General features: G+C 36.0%; 2 protein-coding genes across 2 annotated transcripts; both read right to left on the minus strand.

Annotated features, from left to right (window-relative positions):
* Positions 1–12,476: 12,476 nt before the first annotated feature.
* Positions 12,477–13,338, minus strand: LOC131648741 (uncharacterized). Its single transcript, XM_058918470.1, has 2 exons — positions 13,259–13,338; positions 12,477–13,014 (listed from the first exon to the last, which is right to left on the minus strand). Exons 1-2 carry the CDS (start codon positions 13,336–13,338, stop codon positions 12,477–12,479), a joined length of 618 nt encoding a protein of 205 aa, XP_058774453.1.
* Positions 13,339–13,363: 25 nt separating this feature from the next.
* On the minus strand, positions 13,364–14,075 carry LOC131648742 (uncharacterized). Its single transcript, XM_058918471.1, has 2 exons — positions 13,837–14,075; positions 13,364–13,739 (listed from the first exon to the last, which is right to left on the minus strand). Exons 1-2 carry the CDS (start codon positions 14,073–14,075, stop codon positions 13,364–13,366), a joined length of 615 nt encoding a protein of 204 aa, XP_058774454.1.
* Positions 14,076–25,350: the final 11,275 nt, after the last annotated feature.

A 25,350-nucleotide genomic window follows, 5' to 3' on the forward strand; every position in this document is an offset into this window, starting at 1 on the left:
TGTTGGTATTGAGAAGAGGCAGAAGTTTTCCATACTTCTCCTTGAAAGCCTGGGGGTTGACCACCAGTTTTCCGAGCTTTTCCAATTCCTCGACCTTAGGAATTTTGAAGGTGTATTTCTTATCTCTCTTTCTTCCGTAATCCATGGTATAGATCCTTAAGTCCTTTCTCCGTTTCTCTCTTTCTCTCTCTGAAGTTCAAAACGTTCGTTATTTAGTTTCCTTGAAAAACGACTCGAAAAAGACTCTATTTGTTTTTAATTGTTATGATGAATGCATGAATGCATGAATGCACACACAAGAGTTTTTAACAAACATGGCGTAGAAGGGTATAGTGGTGATGGAGTCACAACGCAAACCTCGCTCCAAGGTAAACTAAGGATAAGGATTTTTGTACCTGTAGAACGGGTTCTAAGGGTCTCAGAGCTTTTGCTCAATCTTAAAGATACGTTGACTGGTATCTATAAGAGAGTTTTCCCTGAGTGTAGTATCTGCGTGAAAATTACTTTCGTAATCACCGCTCTACGTCCTAAAAAAGGCTTTAAGTGGGGTTAATGGGTTTTAGGTCCTCCTGGTACAAATCAGTCTCGGAATGCATTGGCGCAGTTAATCACAACCAGCCAGGCAAATCCAAAGAGTAGATTTGGGAACCAAGATTAGAGGGTCTTCACCGAGAAGACATCCTCCATCCTATCTTATGTTGCACTCAAATCCGTGTATAGGATTTCTCACCACAAGGGGGAATCAAGCCCTTTCCCGATACAGAACATATAAATATAAACAAGTATAAATGCAACAAACACATGAAATGACACAGAGGTTAGGCAGGACCTCTCTTGTTTGAGGGGGAATTTGGCATCCCTAATTCCTCATTGGGGTTGGACCACCACAGGTCAACCATTGGTTTGGATGAAAACCAAGGTTATTACTTGTCCCCAGCAGAGTCGCCATTTTTCTGTGGGGTCGTTTTTTTTACCTCCCCGTTTCACTTGGGAGGACGGCACGCTAGACCCTTCACACGAAATTTGGAAGAAGAATGCGCCCGTGGCGGGATGAATTTTGTTTCAGTTCTTCCTACGATAACACACGAACTTTTTAATTATCCTATGAAAGAGGAAGGGGAAAAAGATCTCAAATAAACCCTAGGAGTTTGCTAAGTGTGGGAATTCACCTAGACTAGAAATTCTGGAGTCTGGGAGGTCGGTTATACATAGGGAAGGTTTTAAGCACCCTACATATCCGTAGTACTCTATGGGAACCTTCTCTGTGTCTATGTGTTTGTGTTTGTTTCTAATTACTTGGGAAAGTTTCTCCTTTGTACTAGGAGAAGGAATTGAATTGAATTAAAAGAAAGACAGACATACTGACTATTTTTGGTTTTTGATTAGCTCGCTGAGATTCCTTGTGAACCTCATGCCTACATATCCTTAATGGAAGTCAGAGCTTTTTGTAGTTCGGATAACTAATTAGGGAAATTAATTATTTTTGGGTGCCTTGCTTGAAGCTCAAGGTTGAAGCTTGAATTAAATCTCTGTTACAGTAAAGAGACATGAAATCATCTTTACAGAGAGGTATTTCTACTATTCCACCACAAACATTAAAAGTGACAGAAAAGCTGAATTCATTTCATTAAGAGAGGGACCTTACTTGTGTATGTGCAAGTATACCAGTCAAATGTCTCTTGAATGAAAGAAGGATTTCTCAACCAAATTAGGGAAAGTTACACATGCCTGAGTTAACTGGCCAGAGCATGTCTTTCAAAATCCTAAATGGGAGAATGATTAAAATTAAAATGATTGTTTGTTTGGTTGAATATGGTGAGATAGGAGAAATATCTCTCTATAGAGATAAGTTATGTCTATCTACTGTATAAAAGATTTGACTTTAGTTGGCTTGTATGAGGCCCAAGCTTGAGGCTTTTTGATTAATTTTATTGACTCTGGGAGATAACTCCACTGAAAATTAACTTAAACTAAGGAATTTTGTGTTCTGTACAAAGCCCAGAATTGAGGCTGACTCTAGTTGGAGAGTGTTTATTTTGTTTTATGATTGAAAGGCTTATTTAGTGTTTTGTACAAAGCCCAGAATTGTGGCTGACTCTACCTAGGGAGACTCTATTATCTGCCTTGTACAAAGCCCAAGGTTGTGGCTGACTCTTAGCCAGGGAAGTTATTATTTTCTGCCTTGTATGAAGCCCAAGGTTGTGGCTGACTGTTGAGAAAACTGAGTATGGATGACTCTATGGGGAAAAGATCCTGAAGGTTAGGAATCTTTTGACACGGGAAATGTGGTTTATCTGCCTTGTACAAAGCCCAAGGTCTTGGCTACTTGATGGTTAAGGACTCACTGGGGAGACTCTATTATCTGCCTTGTACAAAGCCCAAGGTTGAGGCTAACTCTTGATAGGGGAATACCTATGAGGAGGGTTTTGACTCTAAGTGGAGTATGTGCCTTGTACAAAACCCAAGGTTGAGGCTGACTCTTGAAATGGGGAAAGATCTACCAGTGTGGGATCTTTTGACTTAGAGGGGATTTTTAACTCTTTTGAGGATTAGCCTATTGTTTAGGAACTACAGGTTGACCCTACTGAGGATGGTGCTTTTGTTAAGCAGTAGTTGATGAATGAAAGACCCAGGTTTGAAGATTGACCTTATAGGGGAATTTGTTTGAATGATTAACCTAAAGTAGACTCTACTGGGGAATTGGTTTTTTTATTGACTGAGACTGACCTTAAGTGAGATTTGTCTTTTAAAAGTTGAATTTTTGGAAGCTAACCCTTTCCAGGGAATTATGACTTTAGAGGATTGATTTTGGAGGCTAACCCTTTCCAGGGGTTTACTCTACAGGAGAGTTTATCTTTTGAAAGCTTAAATGTTTTTTGGAAGCTAACCCTTTCCAGGGAATTATGATTATGAAAGAAGAGTGATTAACTATTTGAGACTTCTTGTTTAAAGCCCAAGATTAAGGCTGACACTGACTAAGGATAGACAGATATGGAACCTAGACTCTGCTAAGGAGGAAAACTATTTGAGATAAGGGTGACAGAGACTGTCCATGTCTCTCATTCCAAAAGGTGTACTCAATCCTGAGATTGAGACATTCTTAGCTTGTTTAAAGTCTGGTTTTAAGAATAGAAGAAACTCACCAGGGTAGGCTAGAAGGTAACTAAAGACATGTTCCTATGTTTATAAGAAACCTGATGGGTCCTTGTATACAAGCTCAAGAGGAAGCTGGGAATGCTTTTAAGAAGCATGTGGGTCCTTGTACAAAGCCCAAGAGGAGGCTAATCGAGGGTCATCGAGGGTCCTTGTTATATCACAAGAGAAAGCTATGTGGTTTTTGAACTTAGTTTGTCTCTAAGCAAATGGGTTAGAGGTTTCACCGGGAATAATTCCTCTTGGGTGGATGTGTCCTAGTTTTGGTTCTAAGGCTTTTTTCAAGATGTTTCACCAGTAATAATTCATCTTGAGGGTTGAACTAAAGATCTCTAATTAGGAAAGAGCCTTCACCGGGAAGACATTCTCAATCCTAGGCCATAGTCCTATAATATATATAGTTTATTTGTCCTAAGGTTTACACTTAGACGTAGTTCTAAACAATATATATACAGTTTATATTTGGCAGTAATTTAAATGAATACTGTAAATTGAAAGCTATAAAGCCTAACCTGGATGAAGTGGAGGCCTTTGAAGATGTATGTACAAATCCTTACCAGTAGCTTGGTTGTTTATTGATAACAGTTGAATATTTATTATAAACAGTTAAAGGTTTTTGAAAACAGAAGAAGTGAAGATGGACATTAGGTCACATAGGTATCTGAAGAGTTTCACCGGGAATAATGCCCTTCAAATACCAGAAGAATGTTTTGAAAACAGAGAGAAGATTTTGTAAATACAGTTTTGAAAACAAACAATGAAAAGAAAGAAGCTGTTGGGTCTTACACTCTATTAGAGGCCCAGAGATTGATTTACTGTTTATGAGAAACAGTTGAACGATTGTTTGAAATGATACAAGGTTTTGTTGTCTGAAAACCTGTATCGTCTGTTTAGATCGGAGATTTGAAAACAGTTTGGAATATTAACAGAAGTCAACTTAATTAAGGTAAAGACAAAGTCTATACCTAATTAAGACCTAAATAATTAGGGTTTTAATCACGAAAATTTGTACAAGAGATTAAGTTTTGAAAATCAAATGAAAACTATATTTAGAGTATTTTAAAAATATGTTATTTTAAACCTAATAAAAATATATCAAATAAATAATATTTTTGTGATTTTTTTGATTATTCATAAAATAGATATATTAAATGAGAAGTGTTCAAAAAATGAAGTTGAAATGAATTAATTTGATAGGTTAAATGATTGAATGAAGTTGTGAAGAATTTTGAAGAAAACAAGTGTTAAAAAAGAGTTTTGGCCCTTGGAGGGTTTGAACCCACGCCCTTGTGGTTCTCAGCTCAAAACAACATCACTGGGCCAAGCGCCAGTTGGTGATTATGAAGCACGTTCAATTGGTTATGTTTTAAAACAAGTTGAAAACTATTGAAAAATAAAAGGATCAAAAAGTCTGGGGCGAGGGGGATTCGAACCCCAGACTAGAGGCATGAGAGGACTAAGAGCGCATGTGAGGCCACTAAGGCAAACGATGAATTCATTTAGGAAACGCCTACCACTCAAAATATATTAAACTTTACCCTGAATTTTGAATTTTTGCGCGCCACAGCAATGGTCATCTTCAACCTCAAGCTTTCAACTTTTGAATTTGTGAACTTGCTCGTTTTTCAACCAAACAAGGTGATGTAAACATAGATTTCACTCTAAATTTCCTCACGAGCTCAAATATGTAACTAACACATATTTATATTAACTACATCTAAGGAATTAACTGAAAAATGTGAAGAACCCTAAAATTTAAAAATCAAATTAAATGACTATACTGAAAGATAAATAGATGATGATAGAGGGTTTTTAATCCTCTGATGATGCTGAATGAAATGGTATTGAGTTTTAGCAAAAAGAGTGCATAAATTAAAGAGGTGGAGTTCAAAAACTTACCTCTGAAACTGAAGGTCATGATGATGATGGAGAGCCTCTGGCTTTGAGTGAATGATTGCAAAAGCTTCCTGGGACCTTGATGATGCTATCTGGGCACTTAGATTGTTTTGAAAACCCCTGAAATGATCTACTCGACCCCTCTTGCTTGAGCTTCAAGTAGGAATTGAAGATGATGATTCTGCACCTACAGATGAGCTGCGACCATCTGGATAGCTTCACTACACTCCAAGGAACGTGTATGAATGCTTGGACTTGTTTGACACCCTCTGTATTGTTCTACATACCTCCAACTGCTTAAGCTCCAAAGTGAAAGTGACTATGGTGTTTCTCCACTTACAGAAGTGATCCAGGTGCTTGGATCACTTCTAATGAACCTCCTTGAGATGTTAGAAAGCTTACTTTCAAAAGAAAAGCTCTGGTTTGAAGAATTCAATTCTTCTTGCCAAAGAACTCTTGAAAACCATAAGCAAGAGGGAGAGAAGGAGAAAGCAAGAATTAGAGTTTCTTTGGTGTGTCTAATACTGAGGAATGCACTTGTATTTATAGGCAAAGAGCTCAGTATAGATTGGAGGAGTGAGCTTGCTTAGTGAGGGAGTTTTGGTTTCTTGGCCATGAAGAAATTCAAAGAATCATCAAAATGCAATGATGGCCAAACCGAGCTAGCTCCCTATCCAATGATCTTATCTGATCTTAGGGAAAATTTCTGATGCAGAGGAGTGTTCCAATTGGTTGGTGAGAAGATTCCTTTGGTGATTCATCCATTTGCCATAAATTCTCAAATGTAATCATTACATAATCACATGTTCTTGTTTTGGGAATATTCTCTAATCCTTATGCCATGGTGAAAATGAATGCATGGCATCTTCACTTATGTGTTATGGGTTGTGTAGCATCAATTAGTGGAGTCATTTGCACAAATTTGCAAAGTTTCAACATGGTACATGACCTATAATTTTACTTCATGAGCCCATCTTCGAACCATCATAACGCCTAGCTCAAAATGAATTTGGAGAAGTTTGAGCACAATTTGGAAAGCCCTTAACATGTAATTCAATTCATTAGTTTGGAGTTTCTTCAAAATCATTAGGGAAAATTGTGAAAAACAGGCCCAAAGTTTGAAGAAAACTAGGTTAAAACACTTAGAATTTTTCTAAGTTTTTTATGACCTATAACTTCCAAAGCTCATATCTCTTAAATGATTGATCTCTTGAAAAAAGTTCCCTTGTGAGAAGTTGTTTTATTTGATGAGATCTACAACTTTCATGTTGGAAGTTTTTTGAGTTGTGTAGGTGAAATTTTGAGATCCATGAACTAGGTCAAAATGTACTAGTTTGACTTTTTGTTGACTTTTTTATCCTTGATGAATTTTCTTGATTTTCTTTGGTCAAATGACTTCAATAATCATATGTTGATGATATTGATCCTTAAAAGTCATGGTTTGACCTAAAATCCTAAAAGTCAAAGGTAATCTTGTACAGTTGACTTTTTCCAAATGAAGTGAAATCTTGGACTTTTGTGATGAATCGAGTTCTCCTCCTCAAATGAGTGATATGAATGGATTATACTGAGGTAATAGAAGTTCTTGAGCAATGTTTTGAGTTGTGGACCCATGTCCTGATTAAAAATCAACTCTCCAGGTGAATTAGGTCTGAAACCCTAGTTGTCGACCAGATGAAATTGATGACTGTAGATCTTAAATTGAAGTACAATGCCTAGTGGATATTGTTATATGGATCATTTGAAGATGATTGAATCCTTGGAGTGATGCCCTGGAGCTTTTTAGGGTTTCCCAAATGTGGTCCCTGATTTTAGTCCTTGATGGGCTCAAAACCCTAGCTGAGCAAGCCTGAGTCTAGATGACTGGTGTCTTATCAACCCTAGGTGAATGAGTGAATCATTTAAGTCTTGTGATTGTATTAGAGGTTAATCTCATGTTGAATGGTCCTTTGCCTGAACTCTCTTGTCCTTGAGCACCCTCGATTGAGTACCAGATAAACAAGTGACTGCTCTAGATACTTGTCTTAAAATGTATGGAGATGTGACATCCCAGGGGGGTCAAAATTAGGGTATGACAGGTTAAAATATTATTGAAAAATGATTAAAATGATTTAAAAAAAGATTTATAGTGGAAATTAAATGAAAAATTCAAAAGAAGCATCAAGTCATCAAATAAATGGCCAAGAAAATTTGGGAAAAGTAAAAAATATTCCAAATAATTGGATCTCAAAAATTGGAGAGAAAAAATATTTGAAAATAAATTTTTAATTGATAATTAAAAAGAAAGCAAAGAGAAAATAGCAAAAAAAATGCTAAAAATGATTTTTAAAATCCTGAAAAAATATATATGTGGTAGAAAATATTTTTAGTGATTTATGAATACAAATTGGAGTAAAAAAGATTAAAAGAGCTATTAAAAATAAATCAGAAAATAAAATAAAATGAATTAAAAACAAAAAGAAAATAAAAAAGGTTAACGGCTAGCTGCGTGGCAAGCGCTCATTGGCTGGAATTTGAATTTTTGACGAAAACACGCGCAAAGCTTCATCGTCTTCAATATTGATTCAATATATAAAAATCCATGAACTCTGAGTTTTGAACTCAAACAACACACGTTTATGCTTCTACTCATGTCATCGTTCACGTCTCTCTGCATTAGAGCCATTGATCGATAATGAGAAGAGAGAAATTGTAACACCTCATTTTCCCATTGTTATATTAAATAAACAATCAGAGTAATTAAAAATATCAATCAATGTCAAATATGACGCTACATTCATAAACATCATACAAATTGCTCAGATATTTAAACAAAGATACATAACACGTTAGTTCGGATGAACCGATTTCCATAATCACCATATTCTTTAAACTTCAATTTATTAACGCAAAAGAAATAGTTCATGCATAGCAAGTATCATCTTCGAAACAACGTACAGGAAATACTAACATTGTAATAACATCAAGGAGAATTCATAATCTTCTAAAAATTTCCAAAATCAAAATCATAAACAAAATAAATGCAAAACAAGCGTTCATCCACCGGTGTTACGTATCAGAGCAAAAACAGACTCGATCTATGCAATACTAGGCGTCGCTCCATACCTCAAATACTATAATCCTTGTCACATGCGTGTTACCAACATAGGGGTAACATTCAAACAGAAGGTGTGAGATATCATAATAATATAAGAGGAAGTTTAATAATGAGTAGACAACAATTTAAGTACACATGATTATATTTATTCCGCATCAAACATCAAATCACGCACGGTGAAATGCAATGGGATTGGCAACGACTCAAATGCATGTGGTACCATCAGGGCATAAGCTCCCATCATTCACCAATACATGCCATCTTTACGCTAATACATGCCATCTTTACGCTAATACAGGCCATATTTAAGGAACACAAGTCCCGACTATGAATGCATGCGACATCGAATGCAACAACATTCATCTCATCAATATCACGCCAATACAGGCCATCATCATCTTCATCGTACATCACATCATACAAACATTTGCATCAATCATACAGCGTCATTATCATCACATATTAACCAAACATGTACATCAAGCATAAGTTACATCAAATAATGCCCTACTTGTTTCCAATTTATTTTTTATGAGATAGAAAATAATTTTATCTTTCCAACAGTCTAAACAGCGCGTCAAATGGACACTTGAGTCAACAGTTATGGATTTTATAAGCTTTGAAAAAAATGTTGTCAACTTCAGGAAATCGATTTCCCCAGATGGTAGATCGATTTCCTCACTTCCAAAGGCCAATTTTTACAATTTTCACACAGGAAATCGATTTCCCAAAAGGGTAAATCAATTTCCAACAGTCCAGTATTCAAAATACGTGTTTTTCTCTCCGGAAATTGATTTCCCCAAGATGTAAATCAAATTCCACTAGTCAAGTGACAAAAATAAATATTTTTCGTTCAGGAAATCGATTTCCCCAAGTGGTAAATCGATTTCCCCCCTGCTACAGGATTTTCTTCTCAAACCTTAAAATTCTAATTTTTATAAAAAAAAACCAGTAGCCTTCATTTGATAAATTATGCACATATTATATCAGTCAAATTCAATTTAATTCACATCATCAATTTCACACAACATACATCACAATCTCATCAATTGGGTAAAACTCCATACAATCAAATAATGAGAACTCAAGACCTACAACTATGGGAACCTAATTACTACCATTCTCCATCATTATAAAACCCATTATAGAGACATAACCCCACACTTACCTTTGGATTGAAGAGGCTTTAATCTTTCAATGGAACATTGCCCTTGCTCTTGAGTTCCTCTCCTCTTTTACGTTCTCTCTGATTCTCCAAATTCTTCTCGATTTTTTCTAATCCTCTCTTTTTCCTCTTATTATTATTAAACTCTAACTAACTAATATTCTACTAATGGGCTTAACATCACACCCCCACTAATTCTAATGCTAACACCACAATAGGCCCAATTACTAACAAACCTATTATTATTATTATTATTATTATTATTCAACCACATAAAATACTAGCACAAATAATAAAAATTCCTAATTTCGCCAATTAATTCAAAATCAATCAATTAAATAACTGGGTAAAAAAACAGGCGTTACAACTCTCCCCCACTTAGAATATTTTTTTCCTAAAAAATTACCTCATTCGAACGATTCCGGATAAGATTCCCGCATCTTGATCTCTAATTTCCTCGTCATGCTCTCTCCGGTAGCTACTCCCCAAACTATATTCATAAGAGAAATGTCCTTGCCCCTCAACTGCTTCATTTCATGGTCTTTGATCCTCACTGGTAACGTCTCGACCGTAAGGTTATCCCGAACTTGTATGTCATCCATCGGAATCACATGAGATGGATTCGAAATATATTTCCGAAATTGTGAAACATGGAATACATCATGCAAATTTGAAATATTAGGTGGTAAGGCCGCCTGATAAGCAACAACTCTTACTCTTTCCGAAATTTGATACGGACCAATAAACCGAGGAGTAAGCTTCTTCGATTTCACGCACGTCAAACACCGGTCACTGGAGTGACTCTTAAAAACACATGGTCACCTTATTCAAATTCAAGGTTCTTTCTCCTTTTATCATGATAGCTCTTTTGTCTACTCTGAGAAGTTTTCATCTTTTCCCAAATCAGTTTCATTTTCTCTGTAGTATGTTGGACAATTTCAGGTCCAAGTACTATGCTTTCACCAGATTCATACCAACACAACAAAGTCCCACACTACCGACTGTATAACGCTTCAAAAGGTGCCATTCCAATGTTAGAATGGTAACTATTGTTATAAGTAAACTCTATTAACGGAAGATAACTATCCAACGAACCACCTTGTTCAAGCACACAAGCTCTCAACATATCCTCCAATGATTGAATAGTTCTCTCTGTCTGCCCATCTGTTTGCAGATGATATGCCGAACTTAATTTCATCTTAGAACCCAACACATCTTGCAAACTCTTCCAAAACACATAAGTAAATCTTGGATCTCAATCAGATACAATACTCGATGGAACACCATGCAGCTTCACAATTACCCGGATATAAATATCTGCCAACTTCAGTACCGAAAAATTGATATTTATCAGAATAAAGTGAGGTGATTTTGTCAGTCTATCAACAATTACCCAAATCACATCATATCCTCTTAGTTTACTCGGAAAATTTGTCACAAAATCCATCGATATGCTATCCTACTTCCACTCTGGAATCTCTAGCGGTTGCATTAATCCTGTTGGTTTCTGATGCTCGACTTTCGACTTATGACAAGTCAAACATGCATACACAAACTGTGCCACATTGCGTTTCAACCCACTCCACCAAAATAACTTCTTCAAATCTTGGTACATTTTTGTCGCACCCCGATGAATACTCAAACTACTCCTATGACTTTCTTCTAAAATCATCTTATTTAGCTGAGGGTCAACAGGAATACAAATCCTATCGCAGAATCTCTACACACCCTGTTCGTCCACTTTGAAATCACTACCTTCGGTTTGATTACTTTAAATCATCAAATCTATCAACTTTACATCCAACTTCGGAGCTTCTGTAATACTATCCAAAAACTCACTGTTAATCTTCAACATTCCCAACATCACACTCTAAGGTGTTAACTCACAAATCAAACTCATATCTCTGAACTGCTCTATCAATTCTAATTCTTTAACCATCATAGCTAACATATGAAATGACTTTCGACTTAAAGCATCCACCGCAACTTTAGCTTTACCCGGATGATAATTTAAGCCAAAATCATAATACTTCAGTAATTCTAACCATCTTCGCTGCCTCATATTTAATTCCTTCTAGTTAAAAAGATACTTCAAGCTCTTATGATCACTAAACACTTCGAATCTAGATCCATATAGGCAATGCCTCCAAATCTTCAACACAAAGATCACTGCAGCTAGTTCTAAATCACGAGTCGGATAATTTCTTTCATGAATCCTCAATTGTCTCGATGCATACGCTACTACCTTATCATTCTGCATAAGCACACCACCAAAACCCAATTTAGAAAAATCAAAATATACCACAAGCGAATCTTCATAATTTAGTATTATCAAAATTGGGGTTGTCGTCAATTTCTTCTTTAATTCGATAAAACTTTCCTCACACTAGACATCCCACACAAATGCTCGGCCTTTGCAAGTCAACTGAGTTAACAGAAGTGCTAACTTAGAATAACCTTCAATGAACCTTCTATAATAACCAGCCAAGCCTAGAAAACTTCTAATTTTCGTAACCGTCTTCGGAGTTTTTCACTGCAACACTACATCTACTTTGGATGGATCCACGACAATACCTTCACCTGAAATAACGTGACCAAGAAAACTCACATTCTCCTACCAAAACTCACATTTCGACAAATTAGCATATAATTCTTTCTCTTTCAACACTTGCAGCACAATTCGCAAATGTTCAACATGTTCCTCTTCTGACTTAGAGTATATTAGAATATCATCAATAAATACTACTACAAACTAATCCAAATAAGGGCAAAATATATGATTCATATACTCCATAAATACTCCTGACGCGTTAGTAACACCGAAAGACATCATGGAATACTCGTAATGTCCATACCGAGTCCTAAAATCCGTCTTATGAATATCTTCATCTTTCACTCGAATTTGTTGTAACCCGGCCTCAAGTCAATCTTACTGAATACTCGAGCGCCTACTAAATGATCCATCAAATTGTTTATTCTCGTAAGTGGATACTTGTTCTTGATTTTAACTTTTTTCACTTGTCAGTAATCAACATATAGCCTCATACTATTGTCCTTCTTCTTTACCAAAAATACTGGAGCTCCCCAAGGTGACACACTTGGTCTCACAAATTTCTTTTCAAGCGAATCTTCTAATTACTTCTTTAACTCTGCCAACTCAGATGCCTACATTCTATATGGTGCCATAGAAACAGGTCTGGTACTAGGAACAAGATCAATAGCAAACTCCACTTCTCTTTCTGGCGGCACATATGGAATTTCATCGGGGGAAACTTCAGGAAATTCTCGCACTATTGGTAATTCATCAATAGCATCCTGATTCTCAACAGATAAATAGGTCATCAATGCATACTCTTGATATTCATCCTTTATTAACTCATTCAACTGTCTAGAAGATAAGAACTTAGTTTCCTTTTCCTCATCAGGAGCAGAAAACCGCACCGACTTGTTATAACAATTAATATGAACATAGTTAGATTCCAACCAGTTAATACCCAAGATCACATCCAGACCACTCAACGGTAAACAAATTAGATACACGACAAAGTATCTATCAAACATCGACAGAGGACACTTCAAACATATAAGAGGAGTAGTCACTGACCCATTAGCTGGAGTATCGATAACCATCTCTCCGTTCATAGAGGATAAAACAAGAACCAACCTCTTTACACAGTCAACAGAAATAAAACAATGAGTAGCACTAGTATCGATAATAGTAATTAAATGAGTATTATCAATGAAACATGTACCTCTGATAAGTCTGTCCTCAGTAGCTGTTTGAGTCCTTGCTAAAGCAAACACTTTCCCACCAGCTTGTGTTTGCTTCAGTTTCTAATACTGACTACCGATATCCCTTCTTCAACATAGTTGAAGAAAAGCACCTCTTTATGCTTTCATTCAGCTACTGTGTGACCAAATTTGCCACAACGAAAACACCTCCTTACCTCAGTTTTACATGCATTGCTCTTATGACCAGGTTTCCCACACTTGAAACATACAATCCATGCGGGAGCATCTCCCCCATTAGTCCTCTGACCATCAGCAACTTTCTATTTTCCCTTACCAGATGGAGCATCATACGACTTTCCACGGTTCTGTTGGTTCTTACCTCGCTTCTCATTAAGGATCCTGTAATGAGCATTATTGTCTTCTTCAAAATTTCTGCAACTATCTATCAAAACTAGAAAGTTGCGAATCTTCTGGTACCCAATTTCCTTCTTGATTACTAGACACAACCCATTATCAAATTTGATACACTTTGAAAACTCAGCAAGTGCCTCATTATAGTGAGTAGGGAATTTTGCCAGCTCCACGAACTTTGCAGCATAATTCGTAAGCGACAAGTTTCCCTGTTTAAGCTCAAGGAATTCAATCTCCTTCTTCCTGCAAACATCTTCAGGGTAGTACTTCCTCCAAAATTCTATACTGAAAACAGCCCAAGCGATAACTTCACCTGTAGTTTCTAACCTCTAACGAGTCTCTAGCTATCAGTCATCAGCTTAGGATGCCAGCATGTGAGTACCATAACGCACTTTTCTGTGCTAGAGTGCAATCCATCACCCGAAAAATCCTTTCTATCTCCTTAAGCCAAGCCAACGCTCCATCGGGATCATACTTGCCCTTGAAGGTAGAAGGATTCTCCCTATGAAATGTTGCCAAACTACGAGATTCATCATGTGCACCCGTGTTAGGTTGATTCTGCATAGCCTGAGCCATCGCTTCCAAGGCAGCAGCAATTGTGACATCATTCCTTCCAGCCATCTTCTGCTTCACACCATACAACAAACAACAGTTAGAAACTAAATTGACAATACTCGATTGTCAAACGACACTACTAACTCGACAACTTGGCCGGACGGACCAACCTGCCCTGATACCAATTGTAACACCCCATTTCCCCATCGTTTTATTAAATAAACAATCAGAGAAATTAAAAACATCAATCATTGTCAAATGGGATGCTACATTCATAAACATCATACAAATTGCTCAGATATTAAAATAAAGATACATAACACATTAGTTCGAATGAACCGATTTCCACAATCACCATATTCTTCAAACTTCAATTTATTAACGCAACGGAAATAGTTCATGCATAACAAGTATCATCTTCGAAAAAACTTAAAGGAAATACCAACATCGTAATGACATCAAGGAGAATTTATAATCTTCTCAAAAATTCCAAAAACACAATCATAAACAAAATAAATGCAAAATAAGCGTTCATCCCTCGGTGTTACATATTAGAGAATAACCCGACTTGATCTACGTAATACTAGGTGTCGCTCCATACCACAACTACTCTAATCCTTGTCACCTGCATGTTACCAACATAGGGGTAACATTCAAACAGAAGGGGTGAGATATCATAACAATATAAGAGGAAGTATAATAATGAGTAAACAACAATTTAAGTACACATAATTTTATTTATTCCGCATCAAACATCAAATCATGCACAGTGAAATGCAATGGGACTGACACCGACTCAAATGCATATGGTACCATCAGGGCGTAAGCCCCCATCATTTTCCAATACTTGCAATCTTTATGCCAATACAGGCCATCTTTACGCCAATACTTGCCATCTTTAAGGAACACTGTCGCACGCTCGCGAAAAATGAACAGAGTCGCCACCAATATATTTATCCCATAAGGGAAAGGAATACCAGGAAACCTAACAGAAGAAGGAACAGGGTCTTGCGACCAGAGAATCAAGGTACGGGAGTCGGTTACGCAAGGGGAAGGTACTAGCACCCCTCGCGCCCATCGTACTCGATGGTATCCACCTATGTTTGTTTCTATCTAAAGGGTGTAATCTATGTCTAAGCCTATATGCGAATGAATGCCAAATGTAGGGAAAATAAAGAATTGTACTTGCACGGGCCCTACCCCGCTGCCTACGTATCCTTTTCAGGAATCAGAGTTACCGTAGCTCGGCTCACGATTTTCTGTTTGTTTTTGTGTTTTTTAGTTGGGCGGAGTTAACGTTCGCGCTCTTGCATAAGGGATCGCCTACGATGCGTTTGAGCGGAAATAACAGTGCCCTTAGGTGTCAACGAGGCAAAAGGAAAAGAAATGATTGGTTTGTATCTTTTAGGGTAATTCCATGATGACAAGAACCCACTACAAGGTCTCGCATCACTTCCTTACTTTGTTTTAAATCTGATCATTTATTAGGTGTTTTAAGTGTTTTTGGTTGGTGTTTTTTAAGGGGATTTAATTTGTGACTTAGATCATACCAAAAAGAGTTTTGTTTTGCATATTTAGAGAACCCACATCGAGGCCTACGCCACAATCGTTTCTCTAAATAACGGTTAAGAAATACATCGAGGCTTCACACCTCAATCATTTCTTCTCCGCTAAGTAAAGGAAATACAAAAAGGAGTTCTTTTGTGAATATTTAGAGAATGCACATCGAGGCCTACGCCACAATCGTTTCTCTAAACAACGGTTAAGAAATACATCGAGGCTTCACACCTCAATCATTTCTTCTCCGCTAAGTAGGAAAGAACATACATCGGGGCCTACACCCCAATCATTTCTTTCCTACTATGAAATATAGTAACGATATGATCTTCATCGATATTTATTAAGTATTTTAAAAGTTGAAAAGAAAAAGAATGAAGGAAGGGAACTATTTCTAAATTCTAATCTAAGTTGTTCTAATTCATATTTGTGCAAAGGAAAATCTACCTAAAGTTAATATGGTATGGAATTGATTCTATCCAAAAGGAGCATTAAAATGGTATTAACAAAGTAGGCCAAAAATATGGCCAAAAACAAGTAGCAAAATCACACAACAATTATACAAAAATAACATGAAAATGGTACAAAACAAATCAAGCATTAGTGCAAAATTAAACTAAAAATACTACTATTCTTATGAGTTTTAAGGGAATTCTAATTCAAACCTAATTATACTAACATCTATTAATCCTACAACTAACAATTTTATTGTTTTCTATGTCATTCTTATTACCTAAAATCGAACAAAAAACTATGATTCTAAATGTTGTTATTATCTAAAAATCTAATGAAAAAAATTATGATTTTTATATGTTTTTTATTATCTAAAAAAAATAGAACAAAACTATGTCAAAAATCCTAAATTCTAACAAGAAAAAAATATGTAATGAAGGGGGTTCAGGTTAAATTAGGTGGTGCAATCAGAAATTCAGGTGCTAGGCCCACTGTTTGTTTGCTCTCAGGTTTTCTAATTCAAACTTTATGTTAAAATTAAACTTTATACTAACCAAAGACTTTATGTCAATTAAAAAAATGCATCAATTAAATGGAAAAATAAAGGGGATTAGGGTAAACCTTGCGACCATTCAGCTTTTCTCGTTCTTCTTCTCTCGCGTACACATGAACAGCGCCGTTAGCCTCTTCGAGCAACTACCAGCGGTGGACTCCTCCGATTAGCCACCGTGAACCACGTAAGCAGAGTGACCTCAATTCTCAGTTACATTCTCTCTTGACGACGACGGTGCAATGGCTCGAGTTCTTCTTTGACCTCCAATCAAAATCCCGTCCCCGACTTCCGTCTTCTTGTTCCTCCGATTCAAAACCCTCGCTCAGTTTTTTTGTTTCAAATCTAATTCGACTCAAGCATCGAACCACAAATGGAAAAGATAGGGTGTCTAAAATTTCTCCGGTACTTCCAATTCAATCCTCTTCCGCTTTTTCGTTTTTTTTTCTACGATCCTCTTCGTCTAATCTTCTATGCGATGTGGTGTTGTGGACGTGTGCAGAGATGCGTTCTCACGTCGAATTGAAGATGATTGATGATTGAAGATGCCGTGATGATGAGCGATGACACCAATCGATGTCTCGAAGCAAGATGAAGATGATGAAGGTCTGTGAATCAGTTCCGAGTGAGGAGAAATTCTGGTACGTGAATCATTGAAGGTATCACTTTCTCAGATTGTTACGTGTGATTGAGGATTCTTCTATTATGTACTTTTTTCAGGATTGGGGAATGAATGACAGGGAGAAAGATGAGGTTGAAGGTTTGATGATGGAAGATTGAAAAGGAAGAGGTGGTGAAGATGGATTCAAAGAGAAGATTGAAGGTGATGATTGAGAGAGGATTCCAAGGTTAGTCCTTAATTCTGATTTTCTGTTAAGTAATGTAACTGATTTTTTTGGTGGTTATGATTCTGTTTTTGCTGTTAGTTACAATCTGTTATGATGTTTGGGATTTGTAACTGAATCAGTTAGATGTTAGTTAGGAGTTTAGAAAACAGTTAGGGATTGGCATTTGGTTGTGAAGTTCTATTTTGACAGTATAGAAAATGATTAGAATTTAGGATATTTGCTGAGCTGGATTTGATAGGTAGTGATTGTTTCTTATTTTTCGGTTAGGTGAAATGTAAGGGATGGTTTTATTTCAAATGTAGCATGGTTCGGTTTTATTCGGTTTTTGGAACTGTTTATTTGAGTTTTTATTTTGAATGTATGCTGGTGTGAGGTTTGATGCTGAACTGGTGTGTGAATGATGTATTGATTCAGGGTTCTGTTGATTAACTTGTGCACTGCAGTGTGTTAAATGTTGGAATTCATGGCTGCTAGTTTAAGTGTGTATGGGATGGCTAGTGATGAAAACTGAACTCATTCATTTTCTTTGTATTTTGATGATGATGCAGGGCAGTTCTGATGTGAATTATGCAGGTTAAGTGATGAAGTTATTTGAAGGAACATGGTTGCAGGGTTGCTTATGAATGGAAAAGAATTTGAAGAATGTATTTGCTTGAATTTTTGAATGAATAGTGGTTTAGCTTTTAGTGATGTGCGGCTGTTTTGGTTTATGTAGGTTTTGTTTTATGCAGGTATGGTGCTGTTTGCATTATAGTAGGCTTTTCTGCAATTGGAACCATGGGAAAATGTGGATTTCCTCTAATGTTATCACACTGTCAGTTAGCACCATAGTAAACGCAAAGTGGAGTAGACTTGAAGGATTTGAGAGGACTTTTAGGATCAAATATGTAATTCTCATGTATAATGCCCGTGTAATATGCTTTTGGCACTTTGTAATGGAACTTGATTCTTGTAATGAACCTTGGATTTTTGAACTTGAACCGTTAACGCAACTTGAATTTGTAAGAAAACTTTGTCTTGTAATTTTAGCATTCAAATGATACATCTTTCAAAAATCGTTTCCTCTTTCAAATCTAAGGCTTGAATTATCTTTGACTTTAGGTCCACAAAATCCATGGTGCACTAACTCTTGCATTTGAAGTGACAAAACTGTCTTGACCAAAGTCTCTACTAACTCACTTCTTATGCCACTGCACTTGTACCATAATAATACCTTGCATCTTTGAATGTGATAAGAAATAAAGCCCAGGAGAACACTTTAGCATAAGGTCCGATAAACCTCACTTGAATTAACCAACTTAGACACCCTGACAAAAATCCTAATCTTCTGATACATATAGGGGAATAAACTCCAAACTCTTGATCTTGGTGAATCGTGAGAAAAAATGGCCTTATAGCTTAATGTTAGAGAAGTCCATAATAACCACGAGTTCAAACCCTGATTTCAATCACCCAAAGCATACAGGGGAACCAGTAACCAGTTGAAACAGGTTAATTTAAGGTAGGAGCCTCAAAGCTATGTGGAATCCCTACACTTTCAACCAATGATCCCAAGCCAAATTTATTGATTAATGATGCATGATGTGTTAGATGACCTAATGGAGGGATGCATATGAATGCAAAGCCTAAGCCAGTTAATATTGAAAGGGTAGGACAAATTTGGGGTATGACAAACACAAGTCCCTACTATGAATGTGTTGTACCCCAATTTTTGACCACTGAGATTCCACCATATTCCAAATAATAGGATCATCATCATCATCATCATTATCATCATGCATATATCATTTGGTAACCAAAAATACAAAAAAAAAATTTGTTTGTTACTTGTGTCCTAAGACAGGAAACTGATCAAGAGGAGACTGAGCAGATTATGGTTTTGAGGACCACAAGAGAGTTCAACATTCTCCTATATTAAAAGGGTTCTCCCATCAATATCAAAGCCCAAGGATGTCCGAATTCAAGATCAACAAATTTCAAGATCACCTAAGGCCCAAATTAGGGTTTTGACCTAATTCAACTAGAGGGTTGACTTTTAATCAGGACATAGCTCCATAGTTCAAACCATGATTCAAGGGCATCCAATTAAACATTATAATCCATTCACATAATTCATTTGAAGAGAAGACCTTGATTCATGTGGAATCTACAAAACTGTAGTTCATCTGTTAAAGTCAACTGTGTGGGTCAACCTTTGACTTTTGAGAAAATTGGTCAGCTTTTGACGACTCAAATCATCAACATATGGTTAATGAAGACATTTGACCAAGAGAAATCAAGAAAATTCATCAAGAATAAAAAAGTCAACAAAAGTCAAAATTAGGGTTTTTAAGTGATTTTGACCTCATTTTGGGAACTTCAAATTTCACCTACAAACTCTAAAATCTCCCAACACGAAGGTTGTAGATCTTGATCAAATAAACAACTCTGCCTCTTATCAAGTTTCATCAAAAAAATGGTTATTTTGAGAGATGTGGAATTAAGAAGATTATGTTCAAAAAACTTAGAAGATTTTTAAGTGTTTTCACTTGAATTGTTTCCAACTTTGTGGTCATTTTTCTCCATGATCCAAAAAGAGTTTGAGAAAACTTTTAACAAGTGGATTGAACTATGTGGCTAGGACTTTTCAAAGAGACCATTAGAATGGAATTTCATCACTTGAGCTATGAGGTATGATTTTGTCAATATGGCTCAATGGCACTTGAAATGGAAGTTATGAACATGAAGAACAAGGATGAATATCGATCCAAATCTGAAAAATCTTCAAAGTACAGCCACTCTGACTTGTTTAACACACCATAATCAGAATATTGCCCTCTCTTTTGAGCTATGATCTAAGTGTTTAAGCCATTAACCATTGAACCATTACATTAATGGCATAAAAATCACACTTCCACTTTGGAAAAGAGGCTTTAATCCCAACCACACTTCCCTTGAGCCTCCCTCATGTCTCCTCTGCAGCAAAAGCAAGTTAAACTCAGCAAGCAAGTCTCTAATGTTCAGAACAAAGTTACACAAGCATGCTTGAACATTGTACCATTCCATTGAAACCACAAATTTCACATAACTTCATGAAGAAGCAAAGTAGTACAAGTATCACATGGGAGCTCCAATTGATTTGATTCCTTCACCCACAAACCCTAATTTTGGCCTACAAATAGAGGACCTTACTTTCATGATCAAACACACAAGAAATCTCCAAGTCACCATATGATCCAAAACTCCATTTTTTGTGTCTTTGCATTTTGAGAGTTAATTTGAGTTGTAGTAGTTCTAAGTGTCAAATAACCTTTCAAACACCTTCTAAATACTATTTAGAAGCTGTCTAGTATAGCCACCACTTCCAAAAACAATCCAAACATAGAATCACCACTCAACCTCCATTAAAACTTCCATTAGAGACTTAACCTTCAAATCTTCATCCTATAAACACATTGCTCAAGCTAATCATCCAAAAACCTTCACTATACCATATTGAAGTTGTCCAGGTCATTAGTTAGCAACTGTAACACTTAGAACTAAGAGTTCCACTCTTAACTTTTCTTTGTTGTAGGTACCATCGAGCTTCAGGTTCCAGAGGTTTTAAAGGGCAAGTAAGCATTCCTTTAGCTTCCATACAAAACAAGGAAGCTATCCAGGTCCACCAAAGAGTTCTGTAACACCTCCAAGTCCAGGTTGATCTCCATTTTCAGAGGTAAAGAACTCAAACTCGAGCACTATCAATTCCTTTTGAATATTTTCTTCAAATCAATTTTGTATATTTTTGTGAATATTTTCCTAGGGTTAGGTTAGTATCTCCTTAACTATACTATGCACCCTTAAACCAATTCTCCTTTATAATTTGGTATTTAATCATTAAAAAATCAAGTAGGTTTATGTGTGATTTCAAAACCCTAATTAAAAAAAATCTTGATCTTTATTCATCCATGTTAAATGTGACTTGTTTACCTTGATTATTATCCTTTTTACATGGACATACTTGTTGATTTTTATCCTTGTATTCTTGTACTTGTTATCCATTTGTATTATCATTTCTATATACTTTGTTTATCTAACCACATGCATGAGATTCATATCCATCATCCATCATATTCATATATGAATTAAACCAAAGGTATAAATATCCTTGCTCATTATCATTGATGATTATCATACTTACTTGTTTGTCTTTTGTGACACATGTTATCACACACACACTTGAGGTATTCATTGATTGATTGCTAAAGTTGTTGTTGAAAAATCCAAAGGAAATGGAATGGTATTGACTAAAATTGTCAAGGTACTCAAACTCTTTTCCAAATCTCTTTTATTTTGTGTTAAAGTATTGTTAAAGATTTTCACTTATTAAAAATGGTTTTGTATTGTTAAAGCTTAACCTCTTATTGTATTTTTAAACTCAACCCTTGGTGTTGTATTGTTAAAGCTCAATCAACCCTTTGTTTTAAAACCTTGGCAATAAGAGGAAAATTATTCTCGGTGAAACTACTCTTAGTCCTTTGACCTCTTATTGTTAAAGCTTGGTCCCTTTTTATTAAACTTGTTAAGTATTGTTAAAGCTTTACATTTTAAAAACCCGTTGAGTATTGTTAAAGCTCAACACCCAAAAAGATTTTGGCCACTTTGGCCCCTTTTATTTTTCTTTTAAGAGGAACTACAAAAGCTCTAACTTCCCTTTTCTTAAAAGGGGTATGTAGGCCTAAGATGCGATGTCTTATTGAGCTCACTTTCCAAAACTTCTTTCCCCATCCCCACACTCTATTTAAACAAAATCACATATGCTTTTCAAAACAAATGTACACAAAAACAATAATATTTTCAAAGAGGTTCCTATGGGATACCATAGATATGAGAGGTGCTTAAAACCTTCCCCTTGTATAACAAACCCTCCGTACCCAAATCTCTGATAAATTTATTAGTTTTGATTTTAAAAGCTTATGCGGGTTTTATTCGCTCTTTCTCCCATTCCTTTTGGAAACAATAAAGCACGGTGGCGACTCTGTTTTAAACAAATGAGCTAAGTCTTTCCCATGGCTTTAGTCTCACCAATTTCACCGCTACAGAATGCATGCGACATCGACATGCAACAAAATTCATCTCATTAATATCACGCCAATACAGACCATCATCCTCTTCATCATACAGCACACCATACAAACATCTGCATCAATCATACAACGTCATTAACAACAAATATTAACCAAATAATGGCCTACTGGTTTCCAATTTATTTTTTATGAGATAGAAAATAATTTAAGCTTTCCAACGGTCCAAACGCACACCCGAGTCAAAAGTTATGGATTGACAAGTTTTGAAAAAAAATGCTATCAGCTTCAGGAAATCAATTTCCCCAGGTGGTAAATCGATTTCCACTTTTCCAATAGCCAAAATACGTGTTTTTCTCTCCGAAAATTGATTTCCAAGAGATGTAAATCGATTTCTACCAGCCCAATGGCAAAAATAAATATTTTTCGTTCAGGAAATCGATTTCCCCAAGTGGTTAATCGATTTCCCCCCTTTAACAGTGAAAAATTCTATAATTTTTCCTACTATGGGATTTTCTTCTCAAACCCAAAAATTCCAATTTTCATAAAACATCCAGTAGCCTTTATTTGATAAATTATGCACATATTATATCAGTTCAATTCAATTCAATTCAATTCACATTTTCAATTTCACATAACATTCTTCACAATCTCATCAATTGGGTAAAACCCCATACAATCAAATAATGAGAACTCAAGACCTACAACTACGGGAACCTAATTACTATCATTCTCCATCATTATACAACCTATTATAGAGTTCGAACCCCCACCCTTACCTTTGGATTGAAGGTGCTATAATCTTTCAATGGAAGCTTGCCCTAGCTCTTGAGTTCCCTCCTCTTTTACGTTCTCTCTGATTCTCCAAATTCTTCTCTATTTTTTAATCCTCTCTTTTTCCTCTAATTATTATTAAACTCTTACTAAATAATATTCTACTAATGGGCTTAACATCACACCCCCAATAATTCTAATGCTAACACCATAATAGGCCCAATTACTAACGAACCTATTATTATTATTATTCAACCACATAAAATACTATCATAAATAATAAAAGTTCCTAATTTCGCCAATTAATTCAAAATCAATCAATTAAATAACTAAGTAAAATAAACAGGCGTTACAGAATTTGCTCATGAACACAAAGAACCCTTGTTCTTCAAAGTAAAATTAATTAACAAATACAAATAATAAATTCCAAGTGAATGAGGGCTTTCAAATAAGTGAATCAAGACGAAGAGTGTGGTAACTTGTTTGCTCAAAAGTTTAACTCGTATCTACCTCCTCAGTTGAAGCTTCGAAGGTCAACAATGGTGAAATTGAGTTGAAGGTTGTAGGAGGTTTCAAGCTTCAATAAAAGTTCAGTTAGCTTCAGAAGGGGCCAAAGAGTGATTCTGGGCAACGATATGAAGTTAAAACAAACTTAAAATGGAAAGAAGCTTTATGGTTTTTGAAGCTTATTCGTGAGTGAAAATGGTAGATGTTTAGTGGATCTTCAAGCATGCAAATGAAGGCAAAATGATCCTCTATTTATAGGAAATGAAATGAGGCCATGGTACATGTGAGATTCAGATCCAAAACGTATGAACCAAGTTGGAATTTCTCATTTTGCAACTCGTGTGAGAGTGGCGATGAAAAATGTAAATTCGGTATAAAACCAGGTCGTTTTGCACTTCATTCTGCGTGTTTTGTAAGGACAAATGAGTTTTAACATGTGTTGGTGGCCCCAAGTTAAGATTTGGAAGATTTTAAGTTACAAGTCACACATGAAATGCAGAGTAAATGGCACCACATTTGAGATTAGACCAAATGGAATTCCTTTGTGCGTTTTCAGATGTTCTTCGTGCCTAATGATCTCCTTGTGACCAAGAATCAAATACAAAAAGAACCAAATCAAAAGGATGCTTGAGTTGAAAATGGCATGGATGACAAGTTCAGGTCATGACTTGAATTCTATGTCGGGAAATAGGTCGACCAGGTTTTGGATGTGCATACACAAACGTCTTAGTGTTGTCATCATTAAAATATTAGGAAGGTTATCAACAAGATCATCAGCTTCATACCAACAAGAACATTGATCCATATACCTCTTTGTCTCTCCTTAAAAAATATGAATCATCTTAGAAATGGTAAAAACTGCCATGGCAACATTCTTAAATGTAGAGATATATCACATCTAAAGGGAGGAAAATTGAAAAGCAGGCCTTTTTTCTAAATTATCTTGTTCTAATACAAGAGACTGCAATAAGACAATTATACATAATGCTAGCTCTCTGCAACATGACAATTGATAATGTATTATAGAATAAGAACAGGTACACCAAGAAGTCCCACTGAAATGCTAGAACATGTTATGAGTATTTCAACATCTGGAATAACATGTCACATGGGATGTCACGACATCGTGCCTGAGCTGAAGTGAAGAGTTTTAGTTAAATATGTTATGATTTAACTACTACATAAGAGTGCAGAATATTCCTGAATATTGTACAAATCATATAAGGCGTGATTTATTTAACACGTCTGAAGAATCAAGAATTTACAGCAAAGATTCAATTAGAATATTTAGGAGACCTTGATTGTAGCAGAAGTAACTGCTTATTTGTAACAACAAATATGTTGCGATTAGAAGCCCAAGTCCAGTTGGGCATATGTTATGTTTAGGCTATAAATATAATAAGTTGTAACCTAGGTCGATAAGGATTGAAGATGTAGAATCCTAGGGTTTGGAAGGGTGAACCTCCCGAGTTATGGGAAGGTCACCATGTCTGTCTCAAATCTATCAAGCAAGAGACATATTGTTCACCTTGAAGCCCGTAGGTAAAAGGTGTATTGTTCTTGGAGGAACCTTTAAAGTAACTTTAAGTTATTTTTTCTTAGTCAAGAGT

This window comes from Vicia villosa, linkage group LG2 (assembly GCF_029867415.1).
Source record: "Vicia villosa cultivar HV-30 ecotype Madison, WI linkage group LG2, Vvil1.0, whole genome shotgun sequence".
Lineage (NCBI taxonomy): Eukaryota > Viridiplantae > Streptophyta > Magnoliopsida > Fabales > Fabaceae > Vicia > Vicia villosa.